The sequence below is a fragment of the Microcaecilia unicolor genome, chromosome 2, assembly GCF_901765095.1.
Source record: "Microcaecilia unicolor chromosome 2, aMicUni1.1, whole genome shotgun sequence".
Taxonomy (NCBI): domain Eukaryota; kingdom Metazoa; phylum Chordata; class Amphibia; order Gymnophiona; family Siphonopidae; genus Microcaecilia; species Microcaecilia unicolor.
Window position 1 is genome coordinate 76,794,945 of NC_044032.1, and position 13,402 is coordinate 76,808,346.

The following is a 13,402-nucleotide window of genomic DNA, read 5'->3' on the forward strand; positions in this document are numbered from 1 at the left end:
ATATGTAATTAAATACTTTGTGCTATCCTGTACATACTTACATCCCACAAAAATAACTGATCCAACAATCGATACTCCGGGCAACGTGCAGAAGGCATTAGTCCCACTAGCTTCCGACATACTGACATTATTGACATGAATGGCCCTGCTGTAATTGCTGAGAGGTATAGTTGTATAATTTATCTTTCCATAACGAAAAGATGTCGAATGCACTTCTTTAGCTACACAACAGAATGTCAAATTTGAGCCCACTGGTACTACTTTGTCTCCAGGAAATACAGCAAGTTCATATAATGACGGATGAGAGCCTGTTGGATAGGAAGAAAACAAAGGGAAACAAAAAGTTAGAAAAGGCTACAGACATTTTGGAGGCAATTCTATAACTAGGTGTGCTCACATTTAGGAGCCACTTTACTAAAGAGAAAGGGATTTGATATACTGCCTTTTGGTGGTTACAATCAAAGCAATTTATACATTTTATACAGGTACTCATTTATGCCTGGAGCAATGGAGGGTTGAGTGACTTGCCCAGAGTAACAAGAAGCTGAAGTGGGACTTGAACCCAAGTCCCCTGGTTCTCAGACCCCTACACTAATTATTAGGCTACTCCTCAGCTCCAAAAGACTACTGCAAAATGTGTTAAAGCACTGTACGGTATTTTGCCTGTTTGCCCACAGCAACCCACACATTACTTATTTTTAAAAATTATTTTTAAGAGGGGGCATGTCACTTTCCACGTTAACCAGCTAGCGTATTAAGTATTAGCGTGCACTAACTGGATAATGCAAGGTTAATGTGGGAGCACTTAGCTCTTCATAAATAGACGGTAAGTGCTCCTGTATCAATTTTTTTGTTAAGTGTCATGTGTTAATGGGAACATTAGTGCACAATCTACCAAAAAAAAGGCCCTACAAAAATGCTGCATTAAATCTAGGCTGAGCATGCAACAAGGTCCTGCATTATTTTTATTTTCTGCATTTGTACCCCACATTTTCCAACCTTATGGTCAGTATAATGTGGCTTACATTTGTCTAGTGGTAGATAGGTTACATTTATGAAGGTTACAGGTTACTATGTGGTTGACATTTAGCTTTTGTCAGTCCAACTATATGTATTACTGCGGTGGTTCAGTTCTGTTCATTTGCGTGATTGTGAAGTCTGCTTTGCTTCATAGGGTCATCAGAAAGGACCTTTCTGAGGAAGTGGGCTTTCAGGTGTTTACAAAATAGTACTTTAAGTCTTTTGGTAGTGTGTTCCAGAGTTTGGTGTAGATGTATGGGCAGCTGGTATCGTCTGTAGATTTGTAGTTCAAGCCTTGACATTTAGGGAAGTAGAGGGTTAGATAGGATCTCTTGCCCTGTGTTATGTTGCGGATTGGCAGGTCTATGAGGCTGGTCATATAGCTTGGCGAGAGGCCGATGATTATTCTGTAAACCAGAGAACAGATCTTGAAGGCTATGTGTGCTTTGATAGGTAGCCAGTGTTATTTTTTTAAGAAGTCTGGTGCTTTCAAATCGACCTTTACCATATATGAGTCTTGCTGTTGTATTTTGAGCTGTTAGTAAAATATTTTGGGCTTTGTTCCTTATATCCTGCGAAAATTCCATTTCTGCAGTCAGTGTGGGAAAGTATCATGGATTGGACAAGGTTTCGAAATACATTTCTTGGGAAGTAGTGTTTTATACATTTCAGTTTCCACATCGTGTAGAACATTTTCTTAGTAGTGTCTGCTGCTTGGTAGTCTAGAGATAAGTTGTGATCTATGGTGATTCCTAGTATTGTCAGTTTGTCTGCTACTGGGAGAGTTGTTCCCAAGGTGTTGATGGTTGTGAAGCGTTTGGTATTGTGAGGAGTTAATAGTATCAGGCACTGTGCTTTTTCCCTGTTTAGTTTCAGCTTGAAGGCTGCTGCCCAGCAGGATTCCATGATGACTATGCTGTTTGTGATTCTGGCTGTGATTTCAGATGTCTTTCTTGAAGGGGATAAAGATATATACATCGTCGGAATAGATGAAGGGATTTAAGCCTTGCTTGGATAGAGATTTGGCTAGAGGTACTACCATTAGGTTGAATAGTATTGTAGAGAGTGGTGAGCCTTGGGGGGAACCCGCATTCATCATTCCATGGGGGAGAAATTTCTGAGTTTGACTTCACCTGGTAAGATCTGGGGTCAGGAAACCCACGAACCATGCAACTACCTTCTCTCCAATTCCAAATTTGTTGAGTATTCTTTGTAAGATCAGGTATCAACCATGTCGAATGCACAAGACATGCCAAACTGAAGGAGGATATTTTTTCCTATTGAAATGTCTTGTTTGAATTTAGCCACAAGTGTAATCAACACCATTTCTGTGCTGTGGTGGGTCCTGAACCCTGATTGGGATTTGTGTATTACTGAAATTTTATTGATGTAATCAGTTGGTTGGTTAGTCCCAACACCTTCCATTATTTTTGTCATTATTGGTATGGATGCTATTGGCCTGTAGTTTGAGATATCTTTTGTGTTTTTCTTGATGTCTTTTGGGATTGGTGTGAGCATTATGTTGCCTTTATCCTTTGGAAATCACCCTTCCCAGAACAGGAAGTTCAGGTGAGATGTGAGCTGTTCGATGAAGTGGTTAGGGGGAGTTTTCATGATGTAGTTGAGGCATGTGTCTAGCATGCAGTATGCGGTGGAAATTTTTCTTAGCGCTTGTGAAACTATTTTGTTGGTGATCTGGGCGAAGGTTGTCCATGTCCTATCCACTGAGGATACCTCTGGGGGGGTAGTCTAGTTCATCTATGAATGTTTCAAGGTTAGTGTCAACCTGAGGTAGGTTTTTCCTTAAATTGATGATTTTTTTCTTCAAAGTATCTGGCCAATTCGGTTGCTGATGGAGGTTCACCATTTGTTGTTGTCAGTGATTTGGTGTCAAGTAGGTTGTTTACGAGCATATATAATTTCTTCATCTCTTTATAATCGGCATTTACTTGTTCTTTGTAAAACTTCCTTTTTCTTTGTCTTATTTTGATTTTGTACCTTTTTTGTGTCCACTGAGGAATTTGGAAGTGAAGATGAGCCAATGGTGTTACATGGACTGTTGAAGCCATGTGACTGAGTAGGTGGCGAATCTGATGAGCAGATACTTGGAGATGTAGTATGTTGTTTGTTCTTGGTTGAGGAAGGAAAGCTCATTCTTGAGTAGTATCAAGAAGCGCCTCTATGAACTTTAAGCCTTCTAAACCAGTAGAAAATGTGATTTGGGACAAATCCAAGGAGTTCTAGGAGCCGTATGGCAGACTGAACAGAGGTGTTAGCCGATTCTTGGGAGAGTGCTTTGATTAACCAGTCATCCAGGTAGGGGAAGAGGTGTATGCCCCACTTGCAAAGTGTTGCAGGTACTACTATCAGACACTCTGTGAAGATTTCAGGAGCAGAGGCCAAGCCAAATGGTAAGATCTTGTACTGATAGTGCAGAGTTACACAGTGAAAGTGAAGGTACTTTCTGTGTGCAGGGAGAACAGGTATGTATGTGTATGTCTCCTTGAGATCTAGAGAGCAAAGCCAATCATTGAGCTATATCATGGGAAGCAGTGGTGTAATAAATGGGTTAAAAATTGCTTTTCAGTTTAACTTTGATCAATAATACCCTTTTTAAAATCTTCAGTCTTTGACTACAAGTAACCTTATCCTTGTACATACAAAAACAAGTTGGAATGCAGGAGATAAGATACAGCTCTAATTAATTTGGTATGAAAAGGGGTGGTTGGTTCCTTCTTCCCAAGCCCAGCTTGACCACCTGGACTTGGGAAAGCATGTGACCACGTTCCCATAGATCTAAGCATTCTGTAATTTTTCTTAGCCGTAATTTTCCATAGCTCTGGACATGTGCTCAGAACCTAATAAGAAGGGAGGGCTGTCACTGTGGAGTTGAGGTTCATCTGTGGGCAGACGTGTCATGCAGACGGTGTGTCCCTGGTTGAGACTCCGAGCTTTCGCCGCAATGGATCTCCTGGCTGATGATTTAAGGGCCTGAGTTTCCTGAATCTTATTACAGAATCTTATTACTGTTAATAAGAGTTCAGATACAGTGCTTCAAAGGTAACTCTTCTCCATGGCATCACGCTGACTGCTATTTATTGCTGTCAAGATGCAGATCTGATGTATGGGGTTGCTAAGATTGGGCTGATTATCCAAGTGCTGAAACTGTCACCGATGGCTACATTATCAACACACTCCAGGACCTGAAATACAGTGGATTGTAGGAAAAGCAGATATTGTTTGGGGATTGAACATAAGAATAGCCATACTGGGTCAGACCAATAGCCCATCTAGTCTAGTGTCCTGTTTCCAGCAGTGGCCAATCCAGGTCACAAGTACCTGGCAGAAACCCAAATAGTAGCAACACTCCATGCTACCAATCCCAGGGCAAGCAGTGGCTTCCCCATGTCTGGCTCAATAGCAGACTATGGACTTTTCCTCCAGAAACTTGCCCAAACTTTTTTTTAAACCCAGATATGGTGTTCCAGAATTCAAGTAGAGGAACTGGTATTTCAGTCTTATAAGAACACTAGGAAAAAAGGCCCATTTCAGACACAAATGAAACGGGCGCTAGCAAGGTTTTCCTCGGAGTGTGTATGTTTTACGGAGCGTGTGTGCGAGAGTGAGTGTGTGATAGAGAGAGTGAATGTGTGAGTGTTTGTGACAGAGTGAGACTGGGTGCGAGTGTGTCTGTGTGAGAGAGAGTGTGTGTGCCTCCCTTCCAGTTCCAGGGGGCCCCCCTCTCTCCCCCCTTCCTCCCAGTCCCAGGGTTTGCTCCTGAGTTCATGATGTTCAAGCTGAGCTTAGTTTCGTTGGTGATCTCTGTCAGATCATGTTTGTAAGGAATGTATATTGTGACATCGTCCGCATAGATGAAAGGGTTAAGGCCTTGGTTGGATAGGACTTGGCTAGTAGGGTCATCATTAGGTTGAAAAGGATCGGTGATGGTGGTGATCCTTGAGGTACTCCGCAGTCTGCTTTCCACGGTGATGATATCTTTGAATTTGATTTCACTTGATATGTTCTAGTGGTTAGGAAGCCCTTGATCCAACTAAGTATATTTCCTCCGATTCCGAAGTAATCTAGGAGTCTTAGTAGTATATATTATGGTTTACCATGTTGAATGCACTAGACATGTCGAATTGAAGGAGAAGTATGCTTTTACCTGTTGCTATTTCCTGTTTGAATTTGGCTAGAAGAGTAGTTAGTACTGTTTCAGTGCTATGGAGGGGTCGGAATCCTGATTGTGATTCATGTAACATTGAGAATTTGTTTATATAATCAGTAAGTTTTTTGGCTACCATGCTTTCCATCAATTTGATTACCAAATTGTGAATAAATATGAGTTGAGCCAGTTAATACAGTATCTGGATTTTCAGAAAGCTATTGACAAAGCCCCTCATGAGAGATTTCTGATGAAATTTAAAAGCTATGGGATAGGAAGTAATGTCTATTGTGGACTTGAACTGGTTAAAAGATAGAAAACAGATGGTAGAGAAGAACTCAGGAAATTTGAAGGCTGAACATCCAAATAAGTTAAATTTAATATGGATAAGGGCAAAGTGATGTATATTGGGAAGAATAACCCAAGTTATAGCTACCGAATGCTAAGTTGCGCATTAGGAGTCATTACACAGGACAAGGAATTTAATTGTCATCATAGAGAATATATTGAATTCTTCTGCTCAGTGTGCAGTGGAGGCCAAGAAAACAAAATGTTAGGAATTATTAGAAAAGGAATAGAGAATGTTGTGTACCTTGAGTATTGTGTGTACGTCTAGTCTCCACATCTCAAATAAGAGCCAGTGGTGGGAGGCGGGGATAGTGTTGGGCAGACTTTTACGGTCTGTGCCCTGAAGAGGACAGGTACAAATCAAGGTAGGGTATACACAAAAAGTAGCACGTGTGGGTTGGTTTTGTTGGGCAGACTGGATGGACCGTGCAGGTCTTTTTCTGCCGTCATCTACTATGTAACTATGTTACTGACCAGTGTGTGTGTGTGTATATATATATATATATATATATATATATATATATATGAAACTCTTTATTCAAATGGAGAGTAACTAAAAGAAAGCTATGAAACATATATGTTTCATATAGTTAGATGGCTTGATTAGTGTGCATATCTTCTAATACAGCTAGTCAGTGTATATATATATATTAATCCTTGTGTGGATTGAAGCAATAATGATCTATAAACTCTCCATTTGAATAAAGAGTTTCATTTACCCAATACAAATCTAAAAGAATCTGTAGTATTTTATTCTGTGAACAGTCTGTGGTGATCACATGAGCAGGCTGCAATGCCTAAGCAAGACAAGTGACCCTAGGGATATCATGCAAAATTTCTTTAAGTAGAAATGTCTTTAAGTCTCACAAATTGAGAAATGGATGTACTATCCCTTGTATTTTTTTGGTATGAGAAAATATCCGGAATAGAACCCTCGACCCCTGTCCAGCAGATGAACTGATTCTACTGCATTCTCTCTCTTCTTGAAGTGGATTCATTTGGAGGGAGTTGAAAGGAGACTCTCTTGGTGAGTGGTTGGTAGATCTTTTTTGCTAATGCAGAGTGTAGCCATACTGAATGGTGTGTAGCACTCAATGGTCAGAGATTATGAGAGTCTACTTCTGTTGAAAGAGAATAAGCCTCTCTCCAACTGGTAGGTCATTTGGCATGGACAACTGAACTGTGAAAATGCTCACAAGGCAGGAATCAAAACTTAGACTGTTGTTTAAACAGGGAGGGTGTCTCAGATGTTTGACCCCCGTTGCTGCTTGGACGTGAGTGTTGGAGCGCAGTTTTTTGAAGTGGAGGAGGAGTAGGAGTGTAAAGACGCTTAGACATATAGTAACTGGAAGGTTGATATCCACCTGCAAATTTTATAGAAGTAGCAGACGTTTGTGGCCTGGATATAGTCTTTATAGCATCTGTATGTTTTTTAATCAAAATCTGCCACTTCCTCAACTTTACCACCAAACAAGTTTTCTCCAATGGCAACTTATTCTATTTATGTTCTACTGTTCACATGTTCTATTTATGCTCCTGAACTGCAGATTTGAGGTCGGAGACCCTGAACCAGGAGAGATAGATGTTGCATTGCCACTGCTAAAGTGGAGATGCATGAAGTGATATCAAAGACATCAAAAGCCTGCCATGCCAGACATTTACGACAGTCAAGAAGTTTCCTGTGAAGATTATGGAATTCCTCAGCTTTCTCAGGGGGAAGAAATTCTGCAAAAGACAGAATACACTGTTATAGAGATTCTAAGTAAATTGTGAAGTAAAGTTGATAATCCAATATGTGATTGGTGAGCATTGAAGCTTGAAAAATTCTGCCAAAAGAGTCTAATATTCTAGCTTGTCTTCTTGGAGAAGCAGAAGCATGAGATCTTGCAACGTGGGTGCTCTTTAAGAAGTGGTGTGCTTGGACATTTTTAACCTGCTCTCTCTTGGGGCGTAGCCAGCCCTGCAGTTTGGGGGGAGGTCCGAGGTGGACTGGGGGGGGGGCATCGAGTATGGCAGGGGATTTGGTACCTGATGCAGAACCAAAATGTTTTTCATACTGGACTCTGCGGCTTATAAGCGTCATTGCTTGCATGCGCAGGCAGAGGCTATGCTGTATGTACCAGTGCTCAGGACCCAAGCACTGAACACACCAGTTATGGGAGTCTGTGCCTGACATAGTCCGATTTCATCGAGTACATTTCTTAAACCCACTCGGCACCTCATTGACATGGAAGGAAAAATGGCTGACCCTAGGTTAAAAGGCTCTATATGGCCTCGGGAGCTCGAGTACTCGCATACCCAAAAATAGTCGATACTGCCCGGGCAAAAGAAGGGCTCAGATTTCCAAAAAGGCCGAAAGTTGAAAAATAGAAAAAAAATTATAGTTGTGATAGTCACATCCAGGATAGTTGGGTTAAGGCAGTTTCGGTTTGAAATACAAGTCCCAGAAGGCATTGCAGGCAAGGAGCCAGGGGTGGAGATGAAGAACCCGGACTGGACTTCTAGCTGCAATTGGGGAAGACATGGGTGTAAGCTGGCAGGATGTGTAGAGTGGCTGCCACTAGGGGGAAAGAGAGATAGGAAACCCTGTGTGCAGGAGCTCCTCATTAGTCTAATGCTTAACTCAGCTGGTGTGGGGGAAGCTTGTGGAAGGAGAATGATTGGTTGTGAGAGCAGAAGCCAGGGATTGATTAGGCAGGTGGGAAGGAATTCCAGTGGAGTTCAGTTCAGGAGGAGAGAAGAAGTGAGAGAGAAGCAGTTGCAGGGAAAATCCCTTGGGTGTGAGAAGTCCCTAAAGTATTGAAACCTCCTGAAGGTAAAGGCTGCTTTGTGATTTAACTGGGATGATGAACAGAATGAACTGTTTGTCTTGGGAATTGAACTACTGTTTACTGTGCACTGGATAAAGAGCCCAGACTGAAGCTGACTATGAGCCTGTATTGAATCCTGGTAGGTGCTGGCAGCCTACTGTTTAAAGGGGACTATTTGCCACACACTTTCAGGTGGCTTACATGTGTTTATGATTGAAGGTGAATGCTGCTGTTGGAACCGTGTATCAGGTCTACTAGAAACCTGCATGGAATAAAAGCAGTGGCATACCAAGGGGGGGGGGGGGGCCGGGGGGGCGGTCCAACCCGGGTGCACGCCGCTGGGGGGGTGCCGCGCGCTGGTCAGCGTCGTTCGTTTCCATGCTCCCTCTGCCCCGGAACAGGAAGTAACCTGTTCCAGGGCAGAGGGAGCATGGAAACGAACAACACTGACCGGCGTGCGGCACCCCTCCAGTGGCGTGCACCCGGGGTGGGGGGGTTCTTTCGCCGGGGGGGGGGGTCGTGCTGCACGGGGGGGCGCTGCGCATCGGCGATCCGCCCCAGGTGTCAGTGCCCCTCAGAACGCCACTGAATAAAAGCCTTAAGATTGAAGTTGCTGGTGGACATTTGTTTCTTGATTGTACCGGGAGCGCTCTCCCTGGTGACACAGTGTATAATTTGAACAACTTAATACTGAAAAAAGAATATGAAGAAAAAAATGTCCTGAAAAAGGGAAGGCAACAATAAGGCAAAAGTTTGGCTCGCTGAGAAGAGATTAAAAAGTCAACCTCTGCTCCGCGGAAAACGACAGACTGCTGGTCCCATGTTCAAGTGTTAGGCGGGAAGGCACTTGCGCATGCATGGTGGGGGCACTGCCTCAAAGATTTAAAGTGATAGTGCACTGGACTCTGTGGATGACATCACCCATATGTGAGAATATTATGCCTTCCTGTCCATGGAGAACTTTTTGTATTCAAACTTAGTTTTCAAGCATTTTAACATTCCTCCAGTCCTCTGTAAGATTATTCCAGAAATTTTCTGCACCCTGAAGGGTGTCTACTTTGTTATAAAAAAGCAAAATCTTTTCCTACTAATCACAGTGCACCACCACTCATGAAAATACTTTTCAAGAAATAGTTTCAAGAAAAATAATAGGAATTATTCTTAGCTAATATTTTTTCCTCTTCTAGATCTGCTAGTGTAACCCAATGTTTGTTTATACTGACACACAGATCTTATTGGACACCTATTAGAGCATATTGCATCAACTCTACTCATTCTCCTTTTTGTTGATCAATCTAGACTGCTCTTGGTTCTTTCAAGAACATGCTGTATAATTGTTCTTGTATCTATTCTTTTTGGACTAACGTATGACTCATTAGTAAAATTTTACCAGTGCCTTCCACCACTCAATATTATTCTGCACTCTGTCTGCTTTCATGAGGCTATATCCTCTGATCAATGTTACCTTTTGAATATTCTTCTGGCTATTGCTTTTAAATTAATAATACATTCATGGAGAAGCTTATGCAATGTTTCTTTCAATACTTGGAAGAATACTGTTTGTACTACATATAGGCTGAGGCATATATTGCTAAACAATTTCAATGTATGTCTAAATTTCATTATGGTCCAGGAATTCCCTGTCCCCTCTTCTGTTTCCTCCACCCCTATGCTGCAGCAACTCCGTGTCCTCTCTTTTTCCCCCTTGTGGTCCAGCAGCTCCCTGCCTCTCCTCTCTCTCTCTCCCTTTCCCACCCCTCAAAGTGAAGCTTCAGGATTCAGCAAGGCAGCAGCTCAGAGAGGACAGTCTACTCAGAAAACCCAGTATGGTGCCAGGAGAAGTGGCTACACATATCCCAGTGCCATGTGCCTTTCCAGGTTGTGTAAGCGGCAAACTCCACAGTAGAAATGAAAACCTGCTAAGCATGGTTTAGCCCCTACGCAACCCAGGAAGGAGCACCGCATCAAGGGTTGTGTACTTACATCTCCTGTGAGTCCAGTATCTCTCTCCCCTTCTCTTACTCATGCTCTCCATTCCCCTATGGCCTTCCATCTTCTTCCTTTCTCCCTGGTCTCTCATAGTCTGGCATCTCTCCTATCCCCCTACCCCTGCAGATCTAGTACCTATCCCCTTCCCTCCCTCTTTCGTCCCCCTCCCATGGGTTCAGCACATTCCCTTTCTCCTCAATGAGTCCAGGACCTTTCTCTCTTCTTCCCGCAATCCCCCTGGTTCCCTCAGTTAGAGTATTAATTAGTTCTAAATTGCAAATTATTGTGTCATTTAGAGGGGCTGGTTATAAGGACTCCCTGTATTCATGCACAGATGCTCTCACCTAGTAAAGGGCCACCGAAACAGAAGAATCAGGTGCTTAACAATCAGAAATCCTGATTTTTTTTTTTTAATTATACATATGAACACATTAATTAGGTTGAAACCTGGGATCATTTAACATCTTTTTTTCCTCAAAAGCACAGAGTCAGTCTAAATGTACCAACATTGCCCAGTTGAGCACACTATTTGCTTCCAAGTTCACACAAAGTTAATTATGTTCAGTGGAAAATAACTCTATTGGCTCAGGCTGTTTGCTATGTGAATATTTCATCACCGTTTCATGATTGCTACCAAGTATTACATATTAAGAACCTTTGCTGTAGGTGAATCCTAAGAGTGGTAACCTCAGTTCTTTTGGGATAATGTGAGATATAAAGGTTAAAAATAATAATAATAATAATAATCCTTTATCCTCCACCTTTTAAGACACTGCCTATCCAGCAGGATGGTGATGGCACAAAGAAAGCAAGTTTGGTCCAGTGAAGACCAACTCAAAATAACCTGTTCCTTAGCTAGACTCTAGAATGCTGAAAATGCAACCATACCATGCCTCTATGGTTATGTGCCATTAACAAATGATTAACTGGCTTTCTTGAAAGGATTATATAACATTTAGATACATGACTAGGAACAAAAACAAACTTATTTATTCAGTATCACAATTCCTCATGTACAGCCACAAAACAACCTTTTAGGGTGGATAGTGTTCACAATGAGCTCCTTTTATTATCGACCAGATGGGAAAATTAGGTTCTTACCGTGATAATTTTCTTTCCTTTAGTCATAGCAGATGCAGCCATTACAGATGGGTTGTGTCCATCAACCAGCAGAGGGAGATAGAGAGCACACTTTTTTCAGTGCCTCACACCAGCTTGCTCCACTGCCTCTCTTCAGTATTTGAAGCTTCCAAAGCAGTATGGCAAACCGCAATGGGAATAACATAAGCTTTCCTCACAGCGAACGATGGCCCTACAACAAAGGGCATTAACTCAGAATGGAGGGAATGAAACATCCTCCCGGAGGGCATAAACTCATCCTCCACTGAGACATAACTGGAGGGAATAAACTCATCCTCCCGGAGGAAATAAACTCATCCTCCAAAACATGAAACTGGAGGGAATTAAGTCATCCTCCTTTAATTGAACAAGAATCCTGAAGACTGTTTCCCGACTTTCTCCCAAGGACGGAATCTCCAGGAAACACGAACAGAACCTGAAATAGATTTACAGCAGATAGCATCAGACAGGGAGGGATCATGGCTGCATCTGCTATGACTAAAGGAAAGAAAATTATCACGGTAAGAACCTAATTTTCCCTTCCTTGTCATCAAGCAGATGCAGCCATTACAGATGGGATGTATCAAAGCAATCCCTAGATAGGGTGGGAACAAGCCACACCACGCGCCAGCACTTGCGCTCCAAAATGTGCGTCCCTCCTGGCAGCCACATCCAGCCTGTAATGTCGGGCAAATGAGAGTTTAGAAGCCCATGTTGCTGCACTACAAATCTCTTGAAGAGAGAGTGCTCCAGTTTCAGCCCAAGAAGAGGAAATTCCTCTAGTGGAATGCGCCTTAAAGGCATCAGGCGGAGGCCGGCCGGCAAGCAAATAAGCTGAAAAGATAGATTCTTTAAGCCAGCGGGCAATAGTGGCTTTAGACGCTGGAGACCCTCTGCGAGGGCCTGATAGCAAAACAAACAGATGATCAGAGGTCCTGAAAGAGTTAGTAACTCGCAGATACTGCAGCAGAGTCCTGCGCACGTCCAACAGGTGCAATTGCCCAAAAGATTCTGGAAACTCCTCCTCGACAAAGGAGGGCAAGAAAATAGGTTGGTTTAGGTGAAACGCTGAAACCACCTTAGGCAAGAAGGAAGGCATGGTTCGAACCGTGACCTTGGACTCTGAAAACTGCAGAAAAGGGTCTCTACAGGACAGCGCCTGGAGCTCTGACACCTGTCTCGCCGAAGTAATGGCCACTAACAAGACGGCCTTCAGTGTCAAATCTTTCTCTGAAGCATGCCGAAGTGGTTCAAAGGGAGCACCCTGAAGGGCCTTCAGCACTAGCCCCAGGTTCCAAGCTGGACAAGGTGCACGCACGGGAGGACAGAGCCGAAGCACCCCTCTAAGAAACCGTGCCACATCCGGATGCGCAGCTAAAGACACGCCTTCGACCTTGCCACGCAGGGAGGCCAATGCTGCCACTTGCACCCGCAGGGAATTATAGGCCAAGCCTTTTTGTACACCATCCTGCAAAAAGTCCAGAATCGGCGAGACAGGAGCCCGCAGGGGTGTGATCTCTCTGGAAGCACACCAGACTTCAAACTGGCGCCAAATCCTGGCATAAGCCACGGAAGTGGAACGCTTGCAGGAGAGTGGCAATTCTTTATTGGAATAGCCTCTGCCTCTCAATTGCGCCCTCTCAATTGCCAGGCCATAAGACCAAATCGGCCGGCGTCCTCCATGGTCACCGGACCCTGTGACAACAGGTTGGGAACCAGAGGTAACTGAAGGGGATCCATAACGAACATCTGTCAGAGGTCCGCATACCAAGGCCTCTTGGGCCAATCTGGGGCGACGAGAACCACTTCTCCTGGATGCAGCCGAATCCGCAGGAGCACTCGCCCTATCAAGGGCCACGGAGGGAACACATACAGTAGGCCCGGAGGCCAGGGTTGAGCCAAGGCATCCAACCCCGCCGCGCGAGGATCTCTCCATCTGCTGAAGAAGCAC

The 13,402-nt window shown here is 43.4% G+C and overlaps 1 protein-coding gene across 5 annotated transcripts in view; it reads right to left on the reverse strand.

Annotated features, from left to right (window-relative positions):
- LIFR (LIF receptor subunit alpha) overlaps nucleotides 1-13,402 on the reverse strand; it is a 267,586-nt gene that overhangs the window by 108,211 nt on the left and 145,973 nt on the right. For all 5 annotated transcript variants that reach the window (XM_030193051.1, XM_030193054.1, XM_030193052.1 and 2 more), the window contains exon 8: nucleotides 42-308. In XM_030193051.1, the coding sequence (XP_030048911.1) occupies nucleotides 42-308 (267 nt within the window). The remainder of the gene's footprint in view (nucleotides 1-41; nucleotides 309-13,402) is intronic.